This window comes from Bos taurus, chromosome 26 (assembly GCF_002263795.3).
Source record: "Bos taurus isolate L1 Dominette 01449 registration number 42190680 breed Hereford chromosome 26, ARS-UCD2.0, whole genome shotgun sequence".
NCBI classification, from domain to species: domain Eukaryota; kingdom Metazoa; phylum Chordata; class Mammalia; order Artiodactyla; family Bovidae; genus Bos; species Bos taurus.
The window spans coordinates 23717406-23741427 of record NC_037353.1 but is presented as its reverse complement, the minus strand read 5'-3'; the positions used below and the strand labels follow the sequence as shown (position 1 = coordinate 23741427).

The window sequence follows — 24022 nt, the reverse complement described above, 5'->3', positions numbered from 1 at the left end:
GATTTCTGTATTTCTGATTTTATACAGGCAGTGGCACATAGCCAGTGTTCAGTAAACGTCTGCTGAACGAGCTGAGCGTTAACCTTGTTTTCTGTTTTAGAAAGTAACTCACGACATGGACATGTGCTACGGGATGATGGGGAGCCTGTTCCGCAGTGGCTCCCGGCAGACCCTTTTCGCCAGTCAGGTGATGCGCTATGCTGATCTCTACGCAGCATCTTTCATCAACCTGCTGTACTACCCATTCAGCTACCTCTTCAGAGCGGCCCACGTCTTGGTGAGTTAATACAGCCCAAGGCCACTATTTACAGTTAAGATAACCTGTTAAGGCAAGTTCTGCAGTTAGCTATCTGCATGACACAGGAAAGTTTAGATCATTTCTTTCTAATGTGCAGAGCCCATGGCCAGCCTACATGGTTGCACAAAAAGGAGTCTGAGAAAGATCAATCAAGATAGAATGTTACAGAGTTTAACTTTGACACTATTAGATTTAGAAGTTGTTTGAATGGTGAAGGCTTTCCTCTATTTAGTACTAAATGAGAGACGTGTAATTTTATATTCCTATATTCTGTTAATAATACTCATCTAGATTTCAACACTTTTTAGCTGTGAAATAGTAATTTCTCTCCCATCTCACCAGTTTTAGACTAGAGCATCTGATCTGGGCACAGTTCTGAGGGCTTGGGAGTTTCTGTGCGGCCATCTAACACAGGCAGAGGGCTTAGGACCTGGGAGACAGCTGTGTCTATTCCACCTGCTTTCTGAACTTCTGGCTTTGTTGTAGATGCCTCATGAGTCAACAGTGGAACACACACATGTAGATATCAATGAGATGGAGTCCCCTCTCGCCACCCGGAACCGCACATCAGTGGATTTCAAAGATACCGACTACAAGCGGCACCAACTGACACGGTCGATTAGTGAGATTAAGCCCCCCAACCTCTTCCCACTGGCCCCCCAGGAAATTACACACTGCCATGACGAAGATGATGATGAGGAGGAAGAAGAGGAGGAGTGAGGAGGAAGATGCTGAGCACTCATTACACAAGTTCTGGCAGGACTCACAGGAGCAAAGGATGTCCCTGTGTGGGTCCTAGTGGGGGGTGGGGGGGCTCCATCAAAGGTACATCTGGGAAGTTTCTGAAGGCTAAACTATTCTAATCATAGGGAGATACTTGTTTTAGTTCTGTGTGTCTGCACTCTTTGCAGACGGTTCAAAATTGGAGTCTGTATTGGAGGAAAGTAAGGGTAAAGCTGGGCTGAACTGCATGCGACTGGCTCCATCGTGGCTTTGTGACGCGGTTTCCTTGTCTTGTTTCATCATCGGTGTGTGGTGGTGTATTATCCAGATACACTAAGGGTGGCGAAGGGTCTCAGAGTGGAGCAAGGACGCCCGTGGGAAGATGCGATCCAAACATGTGATGGTACAAATTGTGCTCTTACTCCGAAATCCCATCTTTTTCAGCATTGCATAAGTATTGTATATCAGTGGAGAAATATATTATTTCCATTATCAAATGTAGTCTTCTGTTAAGGTCAGGGTTTCTTTACAAGCTTTCAGGTGTTTTCCATGACTCTGGTAAGGCTGCTGTCAGTGGCTTTGCAGGAGTGTTCTCTACTTGCTGTAGGCCTGGTCTGGAATGGACTGTAGTGCTTGCATTTTGAGGCAAAAGTCTTCATCCACATCAACAGTATTTAGATTGATAGCAAAAATTGAAAAAAAAAAAATTGTTTTTTTTTTCCCCCCCAAAATGGTCTTTTTCCCATCTGAGGTAAATCTGTGGAAAGAATTTAGCTGAAAGAGGACAAAGGAGCAAGCCACCCGAAAAGAACAGAGCCTCCTTCTTTACCATAAGTGAGTAAAATTCATTAATGTGGGCCATACAGGTAGCTCATGCCACCCCATTCCAGCCTTCTCTATCCTCTTTGTCTTTTAAACTCAAGCATTAGAGGGTGGGAAGAGGGCTTTTTTGTGAGTCAGAACCATTTACAAAAACAGAGGGCACAATCAGTGTGAATAAATTCACTTCAGACTCCCAAGTGAAATTACTTCTTGTTGCTTGGAACAAGAATGGCTCATTACTGTACACTTTAAGGTATTACAACTGCCTCTTCAGAACAGTGAACCTTGTTACAACATTTTCCACAGTGGTGTAGATGCTCACTTTAACCTTCATATGTTTCTTCCATTCTTACTGTTATTTGTCAACACGGGATGGTAGATTAGCTGCTCTAGAATCAATAAAGTATAATATTTCTAATACTGACTTTGAGCCCTTCCTTAGCACAACTATAGACTGCTAGTTCAGGTGGGTTTAGGTTTGACTGCTAAGTTGCTTCAGTCGTGTCCGACTCTGTGCGACCCCATAGACGGCAGCCCACCAGGCTCCCCCGTCCCTGGGATTCTCCAGGCAAGAACACTGGAGTGGGTTGCCATTTCCTTCTCCAATGCATGAAAGTGAAGTCGCTCAGTCGTGTCCGACTCCTAGAGACCCCATGGACTGCAGCCTACCAGGCTCCTCCGCCCATGGGATTTTCCAGGCAAGAGTACTGGAGTGGGGTGCCATCGCCTTCTCTGTAGGTTTGACTAAGTGATATCAATTTGACTTTCTCTTAAAGGAAACATAGTCTAGTATGATTAATGACCAAATTTATAGCACTTAAATGGGCCTGAGTTTTTAATGAAACTATTTTGGTACAGGACTATAACGTGGGGCTTTTTTCCGAAAGTCATTTTATAGGTGGGGAACACAGCTCAGTGACTTAGCCAAGGCCATATTACTTCACCACTTTCGATATATATGGCTTTACATCGTCACATCAAGGCATGTACATCTGTTATCTATTAGGAATTGAAATGCCGCTTTTAAAGTATTAGGTTGGAAATGCTATTGCAGATAGCAATTACATACTGCTCCTGTTTTAAATGGTAGCAAATGTGGTCACCCCAGATATTAATTATTCTCATTCAAGATGAAGATGTTGCTCAATATGACAATGTCTTTAGTGATCCCAAAGCTAGATAGTATCTGGCTGACTTAGTACCTTTAAATATTCTCCCTGTTAGAGTAAGGACCAACAAGCTCACGTTGCTTTAAGCTGCCACCCATTTTGTATCATTTTATTCACATAAGATCTTACCTAAGAATTTCTTTTCAGCGAGATGAGTCTCTGGTAGTGGGTCCAAAGACTGAGAAGTGAAAAAGCACACTCCTGAAATAAGAATTCCACTATTGGTCACAGCTTGCTTTAGGACCACCAAAATATATTTTAAAGACCCAGGATTCCATGAGTCTGAGACCCAGAGCAGAGCTGTTGTCTCTCTGCATATTATTCATTCCTACTGGGGGAGTGCTGGTGAGTAAGTGGCCCACGGGCAGCTGGCTACTCAGAGTAGCTGTAACTGGACTTGTTAAAACGTGAGCTTCTCTCTGTTAATAATTAAGGAAGTTAAACATAAAACTATAATTTTCTTTTAGAAAAAACAAAAAACTTAAGGTGTTTAGGCTGAGAGGAACTCTGCCAACTCTTCAGAATTTCTTTCCTGGGTATATGGTGACCACCACTTACTTTCAGACTCTTAAGGCCCTAGGCACCCCAGCATATCCAGCAGCTGGTCAGAACACAGCCCAGCCTCTGCAGAAGGACGCACCTGCACGCACATCTCCACAGAGGTGGTCAGGCAAAACTCAAATGGTGTACTTTAGAGAAGTTACTTAGAGCCAAAAAGTTTAGTGTTCTGTTCAGACATTAAGTTTTCTACCATAAGATCCTTTGAGACCTAAAATAACCTTTCTAAGGTGCTTTTAGGAAAAGCAGGTCTTAACAGAACAACTAAGAGCTACAAATCCTTTTGACATGTTAGTGTTGTTTTTAAGCAACCACTTTAAAAAGCCACTTGCAGTGACATGTCAGATTTAAAAGTACTTTCTCCATGTTTAGATATTCCTAAATCAGATTTATTTGTTTAAGAAATATTTTGTCAGCAACTTTAAAGCCCTGCAATTTTTCCAAGGCTGCCACAGCATTTAAAAATACTCCACTTATTCACCACAAATAGCCTGAGACAAACAACGGCATATCTAAGTCTACATTAAGGGTAGGAGCCTTGTCCACATTCCACGTTATGGAAACTATTTAACCTTTCTTTGATGGTGGGAAAAATGATAACTATGATCTAACTATTGCCATACACTTAATCCCGACTCCTCAGTTCAGTAGCTTATGTCTCAACACTTAGGTTTCTCATGACATTCTTTCTTGGTGACTAGAGCATAGAGCTATTCTTAAAGTTTTTCCTCAAATGGAACAATTTCAAACGATACACAGCTTTGGGAGGCCCTGAAAATGAAACCTCAACCATGGGGCTACCTGAGAAGCCTTGAAAAAAGACTCGGTGCACGGCCCCCAGGGAGGACATGCACATGGCACAGCAGCCAGCTGACTTCCCGGAACCCACACAGTCCCAGCCCACGCCTCCCGGAGCAGGAGAGCAGTACACGGTGTTCTCACTGCTGAGCGTGGAGGCACCGCAGAGAGCGAGTCATCTACGGAGAGCGTTCACTTGCAGAACGAACAAGGCTGGTTTTCTGTTTAGCCTGGCAATTTCAAGCATTTCTCCCCTGCCCTCAGACATCATGTCTTCCTCCCAAGGCCACAACTGTCTGACTTGTTCCCATAAAGGTAGATAAAAATTAAAGTATAAACAATAGTTTTAAGTGCCTTTAAAGAGCTTTAACCCCAAAAAGTACTCCCAAGTGAGCACAGAACACTTCCTCTCAAGCCCATCAACTCTTAACTATAAATGTAATTCTATTTTCTAATTTAAAATGACAGAAATTTTTGGTCTGGTCACTGCCCATAAAATACCTTTGCTCCACTTTATGGATGAGACAGATTGGTTCATGAATCAAATTAGGCACATATATATTCACCGAAATGCTCTGGTCTCCCACTGTGCTCTTCCCAAAGCTGTGTTTGGCCGGGGCTATAGATGAGGCTGAAGAGTCTAGGCCAATGGAAACCTCATCACACGGTCTTCACATGAAGGACAGTATTAGTCCTTCCAAGACTCACAAGTTCCTGAGATAACTGGAAAGAGGATTTGTCATGCACACCTTCCCAGCACTGAAAAATATTAAGTGTTCAGTGTTTGCCAGAGGGTTTGCACCAAAGATAATGTTTAGCTTGTGGGTGTGGGAATTTTGAAGCAAGTAACTTTGTTTTTGGACCCACTGCCCTCAGGTCAGTGATGTAGCAGAGTTGTCGCAGGGAAGCTGGCTTCACCTAAAATTCCTGCCATGTGTAAGCCTACTGTTTGAGGGCTTCATAGTCACTCATATCCTAGCAGGAAAAGCACTCTGACAAAGAATTCTGGTACCCAAATCCCCCTGCATCTTTAGGCCTCACAGTCATCCCCTAGGGGAGATGTCCTGCCACCAGAATGTCACAGAGAGGCACTATAACCACGGCTTTGTTCTGGGACTTTTTGAAAGAGCAGAGATGTGAGGATCTTGGAGGGAAAACGATAAAACAATCATACAAAGAAGCCAAACATTTATTAGCCATCTCATATAATGAAACATTTTGGCTTTAATAAGGAATTATCTATTAAATTACCTTCAAAAAGTGTGTTTCCAGAAATCAACTCCAGGCTACAAAAAGGTCATTTGTACTGGTCACTTTCTCTACAAGACCATCTGATCACTATCTTTGTCTTCAGAAGTGCTGTGTTAACAAGAGGCACTGGGGAGCATGATGCATGAGATGAAATAAAAACCCCAGAGTTTTTATCATGATACAGCTCGGGAATGAACCAACGTGCAGGCAACCCCATGGATGCAGAGGGAAGGCTTAGGCAAACCTCATCTTCACTGGAGGAAAAATCACATTTTCCTTTGAGGATTTCCTGATTTGAGCTCAGGACTCACCTAGGCAAAGTGAGTAAAGCAGGAAAAACTAAGCAAAGGAGTGAACTGGGAGCAGACATGCTAGAGAGAATTCCTTCCCTGGCCCTGCTTTCTGCTCTTCTAAGGAGAGCAAACAGGCTCCCAAGAAGATAGCACTTAACTGGGATGTAGCTCTACCTTTTTCCACTTTCAAGAAATTGGGGGTGATGACTGGGGAGGTGGGAGAGGTGGTTAGGTCAGGTGGTGTCTTAGCCAGCTTTGTCAGCAGTTCTTCACTAAAATGTCTCCAATCCACAGGACTAGTGTAAGTAAAATAGATCAAGAACATCACGGTTAAAACAACATGGTAGGAAAAACAAGGGACTAGTCATTAAGAAGCTCAATTCTCAGAAGAATGCAGAACTGAGACAGAGGGGAGGTAAAAAGGAATCCAAGAAGATGTGGTCTAGGAATAGATCACAGAGGGGCTGTGAACCTCGACTGGAAGATCTTCAGGATCTGGTCATGTGAGTGAGGAGGGTAAGGAGGAGCAGAAGCCTGGAATAGAAGTGGCAGTGGGAGAGGATGGGGCTCACACAGGAATCAGGCAGGCCCACGGAATCCTGAAGAGCATCCGACCATGACTCACCACACTCATGCCCTTGATTTTAACTTGGTAGACCATCTGTGCCTCTTGCAACCATTGTATTAGGCTTCCCATCACAGAGAAAGATCTGCAGAGCCATTTTCATCTTTAAGAGCCAACTGAGAGGCTTGAATGAGGCCTCTGGGCTTGCCTAGGGAAAAAACAGTCAAGGCATTTGCCAGCTGAAATGTGTTTTTAGTGATGGAGCTGCAAATGTCTGGGGCAGTTTCAATGGGTACCCCCAGCATCTTTATCTAAAATGAACTGATGGGGAACAGATTATGATCCTTGAAAAAGAGAAGACAGCCCTGCTGTTGGCTGGAAGTTGGAGTACGAGGCTGGAAGTTGGAGGCTCAAGTTCTAGCACCTGCTTCTCTTTTAATGTAAGACTTGGTAGTGTACATCCAAAGGAAATGCCCCGCTGTGTTGCCTTGGTGACAATCAATCTCAGCTTTCCCACTAAGCAGGGGACGAGGCCTGTGTTGGCAGAGGTGATAGGGGAGAGAGGGAAGACACATTCGCTAGAAGGGTGAACAGAAATCATCATTTATCTAAATAGAATAATAGAAATGAACAAAAACCTTTTAAAACAATCACAAAATTTACAAATAAATTGATACAAAATAAATAGATTGTAAATCTACAACATCGTTTGAATTATAAAATGCATTCATTATGACAATCAGCTCATGAAACCTATACATGTCGTTTGTGCTTATTTAGGTTTATGGACACAGCTCTAGATAACTGTGTTCAGAAAACTTCGCTGCGCAAAGCATGAAATGTACACTATGATACAGTGAGTTAAGACTAAGGAGGGTGGAAATCAGACTCAAAGCAGGTCTTCTGTGAGGCGCCAAGGCAGTGCTGGCATCGGACCTCAAAACCAAAAGGCGTCTCAGAAGCCCAGGTGGGTAGGCAGCTTCCCTGGTGCACAGAGATGGACCCCGTGATCCAAGGTGGGAACTGGAGACCATCCCTGTTGTGGGGCCAGGCCACCAACCTGGCTTCGGATTGTGGGAGTGGAGGCCCTGGCCTCAAAGCCATGCTGTACCACTGCCTAGAGAGCAGACCCAGTCACCATGAAACCACCTCTAAAGTATTTCATGGAGGTCCCTGAAGAGGCCCTGCCATGAAGTAGGAGACCTGCCTCCATCCTCATCTCAAAACACTTGCTGTCAGGAACAGAGGCGGGTCCAGTAAAGGGCCTGGCACACTAGGACCAACGTAAGAGCAGCAACCTGTTTAAGACGAAAATAAACAAAACTGCTCCTTCTCATCCACTCTGAAAGACAACAGAAGCCTAGGCTCCATGGATGAGGGGCTCGGGAACAGATCTCATCTTAGTCACAGACGATGCACTAACAGTAGAGGCGTATGTACATAATAAATAATAATATAAAATAAAGCATATACATTTGTGGACTTAAAGGACTCCGGAAATGAAAAGTCAATGGACTGACACACTCCACCTTCACAGTAGACTTTAGACACGGGGAGTAATGAACCAGGAGTGAGGCTGGGCTCTGGGCAATGAGAGGCCTGAGGCCTTCCTTTTTTCTCCCTCTCCCTTCTGCTCTATGAGCCTGCAACCAGCTGTTTACACCCAAGGGGCCTGGGCCTCCAACTTAAGGGCAGGCACCCAAGGTCCTCCAGGTCCACACTTGACAGTTCTCTCCAGGGTAAGTCTGAAGAGGAATCTGGGCCCACTTCTCAAAGGAATCCTTGTTGGTCAGATGTGGGCAAATGCCAGAAGATACGCTGCCAATGAAGACAGTACTCTCAGTCATTCTTCCAAGTCGTTCATGTCTGATACCCAGTGGGTATTCAAACTTGAAAATGAGTACTCACTCAAGTTTTACAGTGCGTGTTGGATGTGTGTACATATAAACCTTGGCATGCAAACTCCTAGAACTTTACTCTCCTGCCACTTGGAACCTTTTGTTTCCATGTTGCTTCAAGTACAGCCCGATATTTAAAATAATTCCTCTGAGATGATGTCAGTGGCTCTAGCATATACAGAGAGAAAGCTCACTTGAGCCAAGTCAACCACAGAAGTCCGCAAAGAAGGTTCCCAGCCCAAGATGGTGGGATGGAAAGCTGCCTCAGGTGCTGCAGCTGCTGTGAACTGCCCTCTTCCCTCCTGTTCTCAGGGCTGACCACGGACTCCTGGCATCTCCAGACAGGGCAGGAGGAAAGCCAGCTCATAAGCGCTCCCTGTAGGAAGGATGCCCGCACGTGGTGGAGGTGGAAGGCCCACCATCACAGCCTTGAGCAAGCTTGGCTTGGGTGCCTTGCACATCCAAAAACAGAGGCGACGAACAGCAAATGAACAACATTCCCCAAACTCATCTCTTCTAACAGCCCACTCAAATACAAAAGAAATGTTGAAAGATAAAAATCTGCAAATGGCCCTGAGGTATAAAAATCCACTGAGTAGGTTCCTCACTGATAACGTTTACATGGGAAAAGTTTCTGAATTCCCAAATCACTTTAATATTGAACTCCTTAAATCCCCTCTAATTCTGCATTAACCTGCCAACCCTCCAAGATGCCCTTGCTAGCCTGAAGCACCACTAGTCTGGAGGCCATAACAGAACCACACCTGACCTGGGACCAGAGGCCATGTCCTCAAGTAAGAAAGTGCACAGTGGCACTTCAGAAAGCTCCACGCCCTGAACTGCCCAGCTCAGTCTGGCAGTCCCCACCACTCTGCAAGAAAAACCATCTCCAGGATCAAAGTGGAGAGGGGAGTTGTATCCCGCCCTCGTGCTAACACGGAGCTTGTGTCATGTGACATGCCCCAGGCCAATCCTCCCTGGTGGCCTCCTGCTTAGAATCCCAGGGAACAAGGTGAGCACCTTCCTGTGCCAGCCCAGGTGAGTCCTCTACCTGGACTGGGCCCTGGCGAACACTGGAGGGATACTGGTCTCCTGGCTCAGGAAAGGAGAAAGTGGCTGGTTTTCAGAAGGTGACAGGGTTGGGTTTTGTTTCTGACCAGCCATGACACAGGCTCAGTGGGCCAGGGCCTACTTAGGTCTGCTCCTCGACTTGAGGTAATCTGAGGACAGAAGTTCATGGCCCCTGCTTAGCCCAAATTCCTGTTGCTTCATTTCCTAAGGGAAATGCACTTCTTGTATCTAGCACTGTTTTCCAAGACATGGAAAAGCTGGTCCTTTAACTGTATGGTACCGGGGACAGCACAGGTCAATATATTCACAGTTAATGTTCCATAATAGTGTGAAGTTTTACATTCAACACGTGCACAAAAGTTCCTTGAAATATTATTAGGAAATGGCAAGATGCCCTCTTCTTCCCACCGAGGGAAGACAGTCCTGTCAGCATGGGCACTGAGCTCTCTTCCAGAAGTGAGGTGAGGGAGGGAGGGGAGGAAAGTTACACAGGGTGCCCTTTCAAATTCAAATTATGTAAGAACCAAGGCTTAAGCTAACTGTAAGTTGACTAACATCCCAATTTCCATGCACAAATCTTAAGGTTCTGTTTTCCTAAAAGTTTAAACACTTGATTTTGGATGAACAGAGAATTAAAAGAGAGGGAACCTCTAAAGCACTAGCAAGTCTCATTTATGAAGAAAAAGCAGATTGTCCTGGCAACACCTGGATACCAGAATCTAGTTCCAGGAGGAACATTCGGGATGCCAGAATGGCTGCTCAGGAGCAGGAGGTGGCCCTGTCTGGTCCCTCAGAGCCAGGGCTCGCAGCAGGGGCCCCGAGGACCCTGAAGAGGACAGCGAGGCCCTGGGCCGGATGGTAGGGCTCCCACACGCTTCGGAACCCCGGGGCCTGTGTCTGCTCCTTGACCCACTTCCTCACCCACGCTTACAAACCCAGCAGCCCAAGGAGAGGACGATCCACCGGTGGTGCTAAGGACTAGCCACCACACATCAAGATCTCAACTATCTGAGATCTTTCTCTGCCCTGCTCCCGTTTACTTTACAGACACAAATTGCACAGACCTTCTAAGCCCAAGTCATTCTCCTGCTCGCCTGCCTCACAGAAGCAATGAGCCAGCATCTCTCCTTCCACAGCCTGAAGTTAGTTTCCAGAAGGAAAGTGGGACCTGGAAGAGATATCTCTCTCTCAGATGTTGAGTGTTACATCTGAAGGGTCCTAAGCTTTCCTCAAAGGAGATGTAACTGTTGCCAAATGTTAGCTTTCATTCCTTCAGGGACCAGACAGGACCTACTTGGGATTCCCTGTTGCTATAAAACAGTGTGAAAAATCAAAGGTAAAGAGTAGTTTATAGAAAATAAATACGAACTTGGGAGACTAAAATTTCATCCTCCAGGAGCCCCACGGCAAAGCCCTCTTGCCACCAGCTCCTTTAGAGAGGACTTTTCACAGAGCCACACTGAGCAGGTATAGCAATGTGGAAAAGTTATCCATTTCTCCCTGAAGCCAAGGAGCCAGCAGCTGGAATCCTCTCAGCAGGGCTTTACGATTCTCAGAGAAGCAGGTGGACCCCAGAAGATCCAGCACGCTAACAGTGGTTCCAGAGGCTGCTTCCAGTGGCAACATGCTGGAGATGCACTGTGTGGGGAGGCAGGTCGGAGCAGATCGGCCAGGGGAAGCTGACAGGCGGAGATCCTGGAGGCCAGAGGTACCACGGCTTGGCAGCCTGGCTCCACCAGGGACGGCAAGTACTGTCCTGGCCCAGAGTGTGGCCCGGGGGCTGGCTCAGAAACCTTCCCCAGCAAGGCCCAAGTTTCCCTTATTACAGGGAACTCTCATTCCTGCACGCCCCCCTACACAGACAATCCCAGTTTCCGAGTCACATCACGCTGGCAGTGTGCTCAGCTCAACGCATCTTAAGAAAGCAAGACCTTTTAAACTTTATGTCAAGCCTGACGGCGGCAGTGCCATCCCATTGGTGGTATCTTGGGTGCTGGCAACAGGCCACTCAGCCCCTAAAGGGGCACCCCAGTGACTTCTACCAAGTGAGGCAGTACTTCCCTCACCAAGGGACATGGCACCTTCTGGGAAGATGCTCCAGGACCGACGCACCAGGGGAAGCCATGTGCCGGGCACACATACGACACTGGAGCCGCCGAGCTGCCCCCTGGGAGGCAAGCCCAGCGTGTTTCTGGTTCTTCCCCGACCACAGCTCCCACCCACCAGCACCCAGCCTGGGGTGCACAGTCCTACCTGGAGGAAGGAGAAGAAACTGCTGCTTAGCCCCAGGGCTTCCCTTCGTGCAGTAAGACCCAATGGAGAAAACGCTATCTTCTTGCCTAGAGACTGGACACAGCGTGGACTGACGGGTCTACCTTAAAAACTGTGGTCAGTAGGAAGTCACTTCAGTGTATGAATGTTGCCCCCAAAATGCACATATCCCTTGGGTTAACACTTAAAACACAGCTAAGAGTTAAGAATTCAGTCATTCAAGAAATACCTCCTGACATTAATCTCACTACACATGATGAATCTGGTATTAAAATAAGACAGAGACACACATGAAATGGCCATGACACACATTTGGTTTCTGAATCCCTGTTTGGGGCCAAACTGACCCTGGCTGTTACAGGCAGCCTCTCTGGCATGGGCCAAGTCCGAGGCAGAGGCACAGAGCCCAACCCTGCTGGGCCCCGTGGGCCCAGGGCTGAGGGGAAGAGGGACAGTTGGCTCCCTGGACGGGGGGGCAGGGGCTGGCAGTCCCCAGAGTTCCCTCCGTGAGACACATGGGTCTGGACGCGCCTTCTCGGCGGGGCACAGAGCACAGCTGGAAGGTCTGACTGCTTTTCTAACAACCACATACCGACCCAGCAGGAAGGGCAGGAGCGTGGACGACACACCTCGAGTTTACTTGAGGGCCCTGTGGAAGATTTCCATTTGGCATCTGTGTAGCAGCATCTTGGGTTAACAAGAGCAAGGCCGGGGGTGGGGTGGGATGACGGCGCTCTGGAGGTTCAGATGGGGAAGAGGCTTGGCTGAGCCAGAGGTCCCAGGCTGGGGGAATGTTGGGGGGATCCACCCTGGCCTCTTGCAAAGATAAACCATCAGTTTAAAATTCATTAACATTCATTTTGGTGATAAAAAAAATTCCTTAGAGTGGGAGCAAAATCACATTCCAAGCAAATGTTAAACCTTTCTGAGGGGAAGGGACATGGTTAAACATTAACTTAAAACAACACTGAGCTCAGAGAGGCAACTGCGGGTCCCTGTTCAGGCTCCACCGCAGGGCTGACAGCCTTCGCAGGTCTGTGTCATTCATCCTTCAGGTTCGACAGCGACACCCACTGGGGCACAGAGGAAGGGTGCCCCTCCCTGGGGCGGTGGGGAGGGAGGGCCCAAGGGAGGCCACTGGAGGGACAAGTCCATCCTCTAACGGTCACATCATGGGGTCATAGCAGAGTTCAGACAGAACAACTTACAACTCTGCAAAAGACACTTTTTAAAAACATGATCTCTCGGAAAAAAATAAATCGCGACAATTTTCAACTTCATGCAAATCGAGGGAGGAGGAGAGTGAATAATGATAAAAGGTACAGCTGAAAAAATAAACATGATTCTATTTGGGCGGAAGAAGTTCATCTCCATAATCTCGAAATGCCACGCCCTGGCTGTCGACTTCCTGTCTCCGGTTTCCATGCCTGCCCTCCCCGGCCTCCTCTGCTGCTTCCAGGAAGGGGACAGAGTCTTTGGTGTCAGGACGTTGCAGGATGCAGCATGGCACACAAGCTCACACTAGTGGGATTCACGGTCGGACGGCGGGAGGCCGGCGGCCTGGTGTGGGGCCGGGCGCCCTAGATGGCGCCTTCGCTGTGCAGGCTGTGGTTGGCCTTGGTGTGCGTCACACAGTTCTGTTCGTTGAGCAGGTTGGCCGTCTCATCCGGCAACCCATCGTGCAGCTCCGTAAGAGTCAATTCAATTTTAGTGTTTTCACTGTCTGAAGACTGAGGAGTCTTGTCCATCCGGGATGCCATCAAGGCATTTTGGTATTGCTGTCTTGAGATCTGGGGCCAGGAGATGGTACAGAAAACAAACCAAGATAATATTTTTAGGCTATCTTTTCTCCACATGGCATTATATTTATTATACCTTATATCCCCTGAAGGGCCCCAAGTAGCTGCCCTAGGTGAAAACCATCCTTCAGTCACTTTGTACAGTTCACGTTGACTCTACGAACAGGTCAGTTTATACTGGCATAAGCTATATCCAAAGTCTGTCTCAAAATTCCACCCAGACTAGAAAATGGAGATAGGCTTCCATCAGCTAGAGCTGGCTCGTCCCCTCAAAGCCATCTTTATTCCAGACTGAGAAAAAAGCTCTGTCTCGGGGGAGGAAGTAAGTTGAGGGTTCTCCCTAGCAAATCCTCCAAGTTTCTCAGAAGTCCGTGAAGACTGGCTGAAAAGGTTTCCTCTTTTTCTTACCATCTCCAGCTCTCGTTCCCTGAAAGAGAAAGCTACATCTGATTTGGCAGCTCACTGGACAGAGCCAGGGAGATCAATGGTCTTCCCTGGCGGAGGCGGAGGCACAGGAGCTGGAGGCAGGGCCCCCGAAAAATGACCAAGGAAGGCTCCACACAGGGGCCAGGGAGCCACCTGCTCACAAGGGAAGCAGACCTTCCCCTGCTAGGCCCAGCCGGGCCACCCTTCCCTCTCACCTTAACAAACTGGAGATCGGAGAGGGCTCGCACTGAGTAGTCAGGGATGTAGACCTGGAGGAATGCAGAGTTGAGCTGATTGTTGCTATTCCCCAGCGTCGGCGTTACCGCATCAATTCGGTCGCTGCGACTGAGAGAGTCTGAGTGATTCAAGCCACACGGGCGAGGAGGTGACTTGTTTTCACCTGGAAAAGGAGGAAAAAAAAAAACCCAGCTGCCTTTTAAGTGAGGTCAGATGTCACTCAAAGTCAGCTCTTTATTTTCCAAGTAAAGTAATAAACAAGCTCAGCTTCAGGGTCTCTGACAGCGTGCTCACGGCTTCTCCTGCAACAGATTCCCAGCCCCATCCACAAGAACACACCGAGTCTCCAATAAGCAAAGACCCGTGGCCGCATGCTATGTCAGGGGAGGCGAGGCCCCAGACACAAAAGCTACTTGATAAAGGCCTGGGCTGCAGGAAGGCAGCACAGCATCATTTTGCCAGGAGCAAAAACGCTTGAGAATGTTCCTAAGTCAGTACGTGTTTTTAAAGGATCAAAATAGGTCTATCTGTTCATACTTCCCAGCCAAACCTGTTATTTTTGCCTCTGACCCCAGTAAAATCCCTGAAAGGGAGCCTCAGGACATCTCGGGATTTTAAGCACCCTCAGTTCAGTTCCGGAGAAGACAATGACAACCCACTCCAGTACTCTTGCCTGGCAAATCCCATGGACGGAGGAGCCTGGTAGGCTGCAGTCCCTGGGGTCGCTAGGAGTCAGACACGACTGAGCAACTTCACTTTCACTTTTCACTTTTGTGCATTGGAGAAGGAAATGGCAACCCACTCCGGTGTTCTTGCTTGGAGAATCCCAGGGACGGGGGAGCCTGGTGGGCTGCCATCTACGGGGTCGCACAGAGTCAGATACGACTGAAGCGACTTAGCAGCAGCAGCAGCAGCAGTTTAGTTCAGTCGCTCAGTCGTGTCCGACTCTTTGCGACTGCATGAATAGCAGCACTCCAGGCCTCCCTGTCCATCACCAACTCCGGGAATTCACTCAAACTCATGTCCATCGAGTCGGTGATGCCATCCAGCCATCTCATCCTCTGTCGTCCCCTTCTCCTCCTGCCCCCAACCCCTTCCAGCATCAGAGTCTTTTCCAATGAGTCAACACTTCACATGAGGTGGCCAAAGTATTGGAGTTTCAGCTTTAGCATCAGTCTTTCCAGTGAACACCCAGGACTGATCTCCTTCAGAATGGACTGGTTGGATCTCCTTGCAGTCCAAGGGACTCTCAAGAGTCTTTTCCAACACCACAGTTCAAAAGCATCAATTCTTCGGCGCTCAGCCTTCTTCACAGTCCAATTCTCACATCCATACATGACCACAGGAAAAACCATAGCCTTGACTAGACGAACCTTTGTTGGCAAAGTAATGTCTCTGCTTTTGAATATGCTATCTAGGTTGGTCGTAACTTTCCTTCCAAGGAGTAAGCGTCTTTTAATTTCATGGCTGCAATCACCATCTGCAGTGATTTTGGAGCCCCCCAAAATAAAGTCTGACACTGTTTCCACTGTTTCCTCATCTATTTCCCATGAAGTGATGGGACCGGATGCCATGATCTTCGTTTTCTGAATGTTGAGCTTTAAGCCAACTTTTTCACTCTCCACTTTCACTTTCATCAAGAGGCTTTTTAGTTCCTCTTCACTTTCTGCCATAAGGGTGGTGTCATCTGCATATCTGAGGTTATTGATATTTCTCCCAGCAATCTTGATTCCAGCTTGTGCTTCTTCCAGTCCAGCATTTCTCATGATGTACTCTGCATGTAAGTTAAATAAGCAGGGTGACAATATACAGCCTTGAAGGACTCCTTTTCCTATTTGGAACCAGTCTGTTGTTCCATGTCCAGTTCTAACTGTTGCTTCCTGACCTGCATATAGGTTTCTCAAGAGGCAGGTCAGGTGGTCTGGTATTCCCATCTCTTTCAGAATTTTCCACAGTTTATTGTGATCCACACAGTCAAAGGCTCTGGCATAGTCAATAAAGCAGAAATAGATGTTTTTCTGGAACTCTCTTGCTTTTCCCATGATCCAGCAGATGTTGGCAATTTGATCTCTGGTTCCTCTGCCTTTTCTAAAACCAGCTTGAACATCAGAAGTTCACGGTTCACGTATTGCTGAAGCCTGGCTTGGAGAATTTTGAGCATTACGTTACTAGCGTGTGAGATGAGTGCAATTGTGCGGTAGTTTGAGCATTCTTTGGCATTGCCTTTCTTTGGGATTGGAATGAAAACTGACCCTTTCCAGTCCTGTGGCCACTGCTGAGTTTTCCAAATTTGCTGGCATATTGAGTGCAGCACTTTCACAGCATCATCTTTCAGGATTTGAAATAGCTCAACTGGGATCCCATCACCTCCACTAGCTTTGTTCATAGTGATGCTTTCTAAGGCCCACTTGACTTCACGTTCCAGGATGTCTGGCTCTAGGTGAGTGATCACACCATCATGATTATCTTGGTCATGAAGATCTTTTTTGTACAGTTCTTCTATGTATTCTTGCCACCTCTTCTTAATATCTTCTGCTGCTGTTAGGTCCATACCATTTCTGTCCTTTATTGAGCCCATCTTTGCATGAAATGTTCCCTTAGTATCTCAAATTTTCTTGAAAAGATCTCTAGTCTTTCCCATTCTATTGTTTACCTCTATTTTTTTGCACTGATCGCTGAGGAAGGCTTTGTTATCTCTCCTTGCTATTCTTTGGAACTCTGCATTCAAATGGGTATATCTTTCCTTTTCTCTTTTGCTTTTCACTTGTCTTCTTTTCACAGCTATTTGTAAGGCCTCCTCAGACAGCCATTTTGCTTTTTTGCATTTCTTTTCCATGGGGATGGTCTTGATCCCTCTCTCCTGTACAATGTCACGAACCTCCATCCATAGTTCATCAGGCACTCTATCTATCAGATCTAGTCCCTTAAATCTATTTCTCACTTCCACTGTATAATCATAAGGGAGGGATTTGATTTAGGTCATACCTGAATGGTCTATTGGTTTTCCCCACTTTCTTAAATTTAAGTCTGAATGTGGCAATAAGGAGTTCATGATCTGAGCCACAGTCAGCTCCTGGTCTTGTTTTTGCTGACTGTATAGAGCGTCTCCATCTTTGGCTGCAGAGAATATAATCAATCTGATTTCGGTGTTGACCATCTAGTGATGTCCATGTGTAGAGTCTCCTCTTGTGTTGTAGGATGAGGGTGTTTGCTATGACCAGTGCACTCTCTTGGCAAAACTCTATTAGCCTTTGCCCTGCTTCATTCCGTATTCTAAGGCCAAATTTGCCTGATATCCCAGGTGTTTCTTGACTTCCTACTTTTGCATTCCAGTCCCCTATAATGAAAAGGACATCTTTTCTGGGTGTTAGTTCTAAAAGGTCTTGTAGGTCTTCATAGGATTGTTCAACTTCAGCTTCTTCAGCGTTACTGATTGGGGCATAGACTTAGATTACTGTGATAATGAATGGTTTGCCTTGGAAACGAACAGAGATCATTCTGTCGTTTTTGAGATTGCATCCAAGTACTGCATTTCGGACTCTCTTGTTGACCATGATGGCTACTCCATTTCTTCTAAGGGATTCCTGCCCACAGTAGTAGATATAATGGTCATCTGAGTTAAATTCACCCATTCCAGTCCATTTTAGTTCGCTGATTCCTAGAATGTCGACGTTCAGTCTTGCCATCTCGTTTGACCACTTCCAATTTGCCTTGATTCATGGACCTGACATTCCAGGTTCCTATACAATATTGCTCTTTACAGCATTGGACCTTGCTTCTATCACCAGTCACATCCACAACTGGGTATTGTTTTTGCTTTGGCTCCATCCCTTCATTCTTTCTGGAGTTATTTCTCCACTGATCTCCAGTAGCATACTGGGCACCTACCTACCTGGGGAGTTCCTCTTTCAGTATCCTATCATTTTGCCTTTTCATACTGTTCATGGGGTTCTCAAGGCAAGAATACTTAAGCACCCTGGGAGACACCAAACCCCTTTAGAAGGTTTGATTAGGTTAGCTTAGGTGCTGGGGCAGTCTTCAAAGAACTTTCATTAAAACAAAGTGAAAGGAAATCCAGGTGACTCTAAATGTTGCTGCTTTAAAAGGCACATTCACCATAGCTTCTAACACATTTCATTAAAAATAAAACCCACCTCCCCTCACCAAGGCTTCTTCCATTTTTGCTTTTCTAGTCAACCTACTGCACAAATATCAACCGAGTGCCCACACTGGATTGCACAACGTCACAGGATGGAAGGGGACGTACTCTCCCATCTGATGGCTGGCTCCTCTTTCCAATGTGGTTCTGACTGGCTCTCAGCTGGTCCCACCCTTCAACGACTGGAAAGTCTGTCATCAGAGCCATCAAAATCTGCTTCCTCAACTTCAAGTGACAGCCTCTCCACTCTATGGAGCTCTATTGAATAACTTCCACTCCTCTGCTACTTGGAATAGCCCTGAGGAGTCTGAAGATAATTCTCTGAAGTCTGTCTCTTCTTCTCTGGGCCAAATAATTCAACCATTCACCTTGTATTTTATCTTTCCTTAGCCTATCTGGACCACCATCTGAGAGACCATTGAGCAAAAGTCCCTGTTTAAATATGACAAGCAGAACAAAACATGGCAAGTACCCAAGGAAGCTCCTATGATGGGTTCATTGTCTCCTAAAATTTTCATGTCACAACTTTCTCTACTCTTTTCATGTCAGGAGCCAATTTTCCATTGTTGGTCAAAATTAAAGTCAACAGCACTTCCTCTTGTTGCTTCCACTTAAGAGAACATGGCAAATTAATAATTTATCAGATATCTTCTATTTAGCAGGTGACCAACGACTGAACGACTTCACTTTCACTTTTCACTTTCATGCGTTGGAGAAGGCAATGGCAACCCACTCCAGTGTTCTTGCCTGGAGAATCCCAGGGACGGGGGAGCCTGATGGGCTGCCGTCTCTGGGGTCGCACAGAGTCGGACACAACTGAAGTGACTTAGCAGCAGCAGCAGCAGCAACTTTCATCAGATGGCCCAACTTTGCTAAGCCTCAGATTCCCTATCTATAAAAAGCAAATAGTAATAGCACCCGGCTTATAAGGTCTGATGATGAGTCAACATGAGATAAGGTAAAGCACTTAGCATGGTGTCTGACACCCAGTAATGAGCCTCGTTAACATTATTATAGTCTTCCCCTGAAGCCCCACCCCAGACCTCTCCACCACTCTCCTACCCTCAGGATCAAGCTTCTCTGCACTCCTGGTAACTTTGCACAGGCTGACAGATGCAACCATCTGTGAAATAAGGGATCCCACTCTATCCCCAGGCTTTAGCCCCAGATCTACAGATACTTCTGAAATGGTGTTTACTTCTTTGAGTTTCAATTTAATGTTATGAAAACAAGACATTTGGGAATGTTCTGGCTGTCCAGTGGTTAGGACTCAGCGCTTTCACTGCTGGGGGCCCAGGTTCAGGAAACTAAGATCCTGCAAACCGTACGGCACAGCCAAAAAATAAATTATAAATAAATACATAAAAACATTTTAAGAGCACTTTTCTTATTTGATCAGACCCTGTGCGTTGCCCGATCACTGTCAGGAGGCCTTCGGCTTCTCAGTCTCCTGTTACTTTTCTCCTGAGGAGGATTACAGGGCAATTTCTCTGGTCTCCCAAGGTATCTATAGACTCCCAGTTAGCTTCCTCTCAGCCCACAGACCTCTGTTTTTTGAGAGATAAACCCTCCCCTTTGCCAGGAAACCACTGCCTGGCATCACAGCCACAGTCCAGAGCATCGACCGTTTTCCAGGACCTTTTCTGCAACTTAACAGAAACCAGCACGCTCACCTTTTATCAGCATGTGGTAAGATGTGCAAGTCTTCACACCCAAAGATAACAAAGACTTCAAGTTCCCACCCCGTAGGGCAGGTTTTGTTGCCAAATTTATGTGCCAAGGTTTTATGATGATAATTACAAAAAAAAAATCTATTTTAATTGCTCTTGTGCCTTCTCAGAATTTTCTGTTTGGTTTTTTTTTTTTTTGGTCTTGGCTTATATTTTATTCATCCCACCCAGGAATCCTTTCATTAGCTAGTAAGCCATAAAGACACAATCAAGAAACATCCCAGCCTCCTCCCTTCGAGCCGTGAGGCCCTGTGTGGAACTTTTTGCAAATCACTGGTGTAGTTCAACCTCCATTCATCAGGTATCTTATTATTGTAATGCCAGCAGCCCAAAGGCCTGGACCCTCAAAATGGATTTTCTTATGACTAGATCAGATGGAACAGGCTGAACTATGAAATCGCTAAGTTCTAAGAAAAAGTGAAACACAAACGACATTTCCAGGAGCTCCATCCAAAAGTCACTTTACTTCAGTATCTAGGACATTTTAAATCAGTAGCAGATGCCAGCAAATAAAAGGGGAGAAAAAAATACCAACATACATATAAATAAATATACGTTTATGTATACACATGTATGTATATACGTATATGTATGTATATACGTATATATGTATATACGTATATGTACATACATATATTCTGTCAGCTGGTAGGATTCAAGCAGCCTGATTAGTATCTTACGGCCAAACACCCTCAAATCTTTTAAGAACAAAGACCTGAAAAATATAACGTTCCTTCTAAGACAAGTAAGTATTGCCTCCTTTACCAAGTATTGGCATTTTAGACTTTTGCTGAAACTGGATGAGGAGATACAAATTTCAGTCAGATTTTAAAATATAAGCTGTACTGAACAAAATACAGAAAAACTGGACTACCAAGTAGGAAAGCCCAGCAATTTTAATTAAAGAGATTAAACCTTTGCCGTTCTCTTTAGCAGCTGGACATATTAGGAAGGCATGACCACATTCTCCTGCGGGGCAAGAACCAGCAGCTCCTTAAGAATGTACACTGTACTAGTTTCAAAAAGAAGAAAGCGAGACAGGAGAAGTGGGGCCACCTGCCTGACGGAGGGTGGAAATACATGCACCTCGTTCACGTGGACATCTGAAAAAAGGACCAAAGAAACAGGAATGCTGGGGCCTCCAAGGATGGAGAATCAAGGAAAGTTCACAGTCCTCCAGCCTTTTGGCTGAATGTGTTCTGCAGAAGAATCCTTGGGTTTGGGGCCTCTGCAGATTCCACACACCATGACTCTGCTGAGGTCACCCAAAGAACCAAAGGGCAGCAACGAAAATCCAAGGTCAGCGGTGTGGGTGGGACCTACAGAGAACACTGGTGACTCACGTTAGAACCACTCTCCTTTTCCCAGTGTCATCGCTGCTCATGTTTCAAGATTCCCTTCCCAGCTCCCAAACCCTCTCTGCCATCTGTTGAGGGCTAATGCTTTCCTGGGTAGCTCACTCTTAGGTCATAGAACCATGGACTTTTAAGAGCTCAAAGAAAAACTGAAAATGGCCTTAACTGAATAGAAGGAGCAGACCTGGCCAGCCAGGCTTTGGCGGGGTCAAGGGAGGCGATCAGAAGAATTATGAAAAGGAAACATGCAGAATTACCTGGAGAACCTGCTGCTAACAACTCTGTTCTGCTGACAACAAAGGTACGAGACAGGGACAAAGGAACTGAAAAATGGAGAAAAACAGGGTGAGACGGTTTCAAAAGGCAAGACAGGAGCTCTCTGTAATCAAGGGACAGGAGTGGATACCTGTTCTACTCATATGAGTATTCGGTTCCAGATATGCAGAAGCCTATATGATATTATATAAACCAAGAGAACACACACTGCTTTCCAGGAAGAGGAATATAGGGAGGCTGAAATCGGGAGAAATTCCACTCACATGCTTCTTTACTAACCTAGAAACCTCTTAAGCCATTAATACCCAATTGCGGTTTATAGCTCAAAATGTGCTCTTAAGGACTTCAAACACAGCTAGCCACACAGACTGGGAGCTCGACCCGTCATCTGCCCCAGGAGCATGACCCAAGACGCTTTTGCCAAAACACGGCGATGTTCGTTCAGTGCACAGCCTACAGCATCCCCATCTCTGCCAAGCAATTAGTTATTCAATTCATTTACACTCTTAATTAGTCTGATTGTAACTTTGACTGGATTGTTTGAAATTGCCAAGTATTCCAAAGCAATTCAAAGTATCAGAGGAAGGTCCTGGGTTGGCCAAAAAGTTCGTTCGTTTTCCATAAGCGCTCACCCAAAAAATTTTTTGGGTAGCCCAATAAACAAACATCATATGCAGATTTCCTGGGAGTGGCAGACCAAAGTCAAACAAAATGCCCTACCAGGCAGGGGTCATATTTCCTGGGCAGGTTGTTTTTTTTTTAATTGAGATATAATTTGACAAGTAACTGGGCAGGACTTGATAACTGATTACCACAGGGTTTTCTAGGCAATCAACAATAACAAACAGAAACATTATCTTGAGACTACAATACTAATGCATCTCTCAATGGATATACAAACCCTGAATCCTAATTGTAAAGTCAAGTAAAATACTGGGCTTTTGTAGTAAGCAGGATGCTAATTCTCATCCTTCTGGACATTTGCATACTAGGTAAGGCTATTGCAGCTCCACATGCTTTCTGTATGGAAGGCCTGCTCTTCCTTTTCTGAATGCGATTTACCCCTATATGAATCCATAGTTCAGTATGAACTGGGCTAATATTTAGGTTTCAAGAACTAGTAACCAATAAAAATGTACAACTTACATTTTTACAAAGAGGACTAGCTTTCTTTTCAAAGCCACCTTATACACTGATTCTGCTAACCTGGGCTAACATGAGGATGGTTGCCAAGCAAGAGTCACAATCTCAACACCTTGTGTTAATATAAACATTTCCTCTTGTTCCTTAAAGGTTACAAAGCCCTTGTATGAGTATCACCACATTCTACTCTAACAATCACAGGAGATGATCTTACATCCTTTTAATAGTGAGGAAGCCAAGGGCCTTTCTCAGTTGGGAGACCCATAAATGATGGAACTCAGGCTGTCACCCAGGTCTTCTCGACCTAGTTAAGAATGTCCCTGTCCTCTCACTAGCAGTGAAAACAGATCATCTTCAGGTTTACAGCAGATACCTATTAATTGTATGGGGTTCAACAGGCTTGTGCTCACACTAGGTGTCAGTTGGCACTTGACAATGGAGATGCTGGCCCATGGAACTCAGTAACCTGCACCAGGGCAGTGAGAAGATGCATGGGGGCAGGGGAGGCTTCAAACCTCAAAATTCTTGACCTTCTCTTGCTTTCTGTTACATCTCTGGGTGCCTGAGACACCATGTGACGCAGTAAATGAGGACCAAGGTCACAACACAGACTTGTCTGGAGACGTCCCCTCCCCTTCATGGGTGATTTTTAAGTTTGAGGTTTATAAGGAAGGTATTTCCTAGCAACACAGCATGTCATTAGGCATTCTGACCACAAGGTGGTACTCCAAGCCCTGTTTACCTGCCTGCCCTGCTGTGCTGTGCTGACTCCTGTTCAACTCTTTTTGACCCCATGGACTGTAGCCCACCAGACTCCTCTGTCAATGGGGTTTCTCCAGGCAAGAAGACTGGAGTGGATAGCCTATCCCTTCTCCAGGGGATCTTCCTGACCCAGGAACCGGGGTCTCCTGCACTGCAGGTGGATTCTTTACTAGCTGAGCTACCAGGGAAGCCCACTGGCCTGCCCAGTTAAAGCAAAGGAAGCTACAGAGAAACTATTCAAGTCCCATCCCAGAGGTGAGCCAAGTCTCTGCAGCCACATTCCCATTAGCACAGACCCCGCTTTCTGGCATTTTGTGTCAGAGAACTGGATTGATACCCTGAAGGTATACCCAACCTTACTTGGCAGACTTAATTGGCCAGCTCTCTAGTTAAGAAGAACTACAGGCAATGGATATGT

General features: G+C 46.0%; 2 protein-coding genes across 11 annotated transcripts in view; one reads left to right on the top strand and one right to left on the bottom strand.

Moving 5' to 3' along the window:
• The window catches only part of NT5C2 (5'-nucleotidase, cytosolic II), a 97495-nt gene extending 95234 nt beyond the window's left edge, over nt 1-2261 (top strand). For 8 of the 9 annotated variants that reach the window (XM_005225434.5, XM_005225432.5, XM_059881725.1 and 5 more), the window contains 2 exons: nt 101-277; nt 785-2261. In XM_005225434.5, the coding sequence (XP_005225491.1) occupies nt 101-277; nt 785-1018 (411 nt within the window). In that variant the 3' untranslated portion in view covers nt 1019-2261. 9 annotated transcript variants of the gene reach the window in all.
• Nucleotides 2262-5541: 3280 nt separating this feature from the next.
• Nucleotides 5542-24022, bottom strand: part of CNNM2 (cyclin and CBS domain divalent metal cation transport mediator 2) — a 184630-nt gene continuing 166149 nt past the window's right edge. Inside the window, exons 6-8 of one of the 2 annotated variants that reach the window (XM_005225471.5) lie at nt 21681-21746; nt 14158-14342; nt 5542-13507 (exon numbers count right to left, since the gene is read on the bottom strand). In XM_005225471.5, the coding sequence (XP_005225528.1) occupies nt 13298-13507; nt 14158-14342; nt 21681-21746 (461 nt within the window). In that variant the 3' untranslated portion in view covers nt 5542-13297. The remainder of the gene's footprint in view (nt 13508-14157; nt 14343-21680; nt 21747-24022) is intronic. The other variant, NM_001191172.1, reaches the window with a different exon arrangement.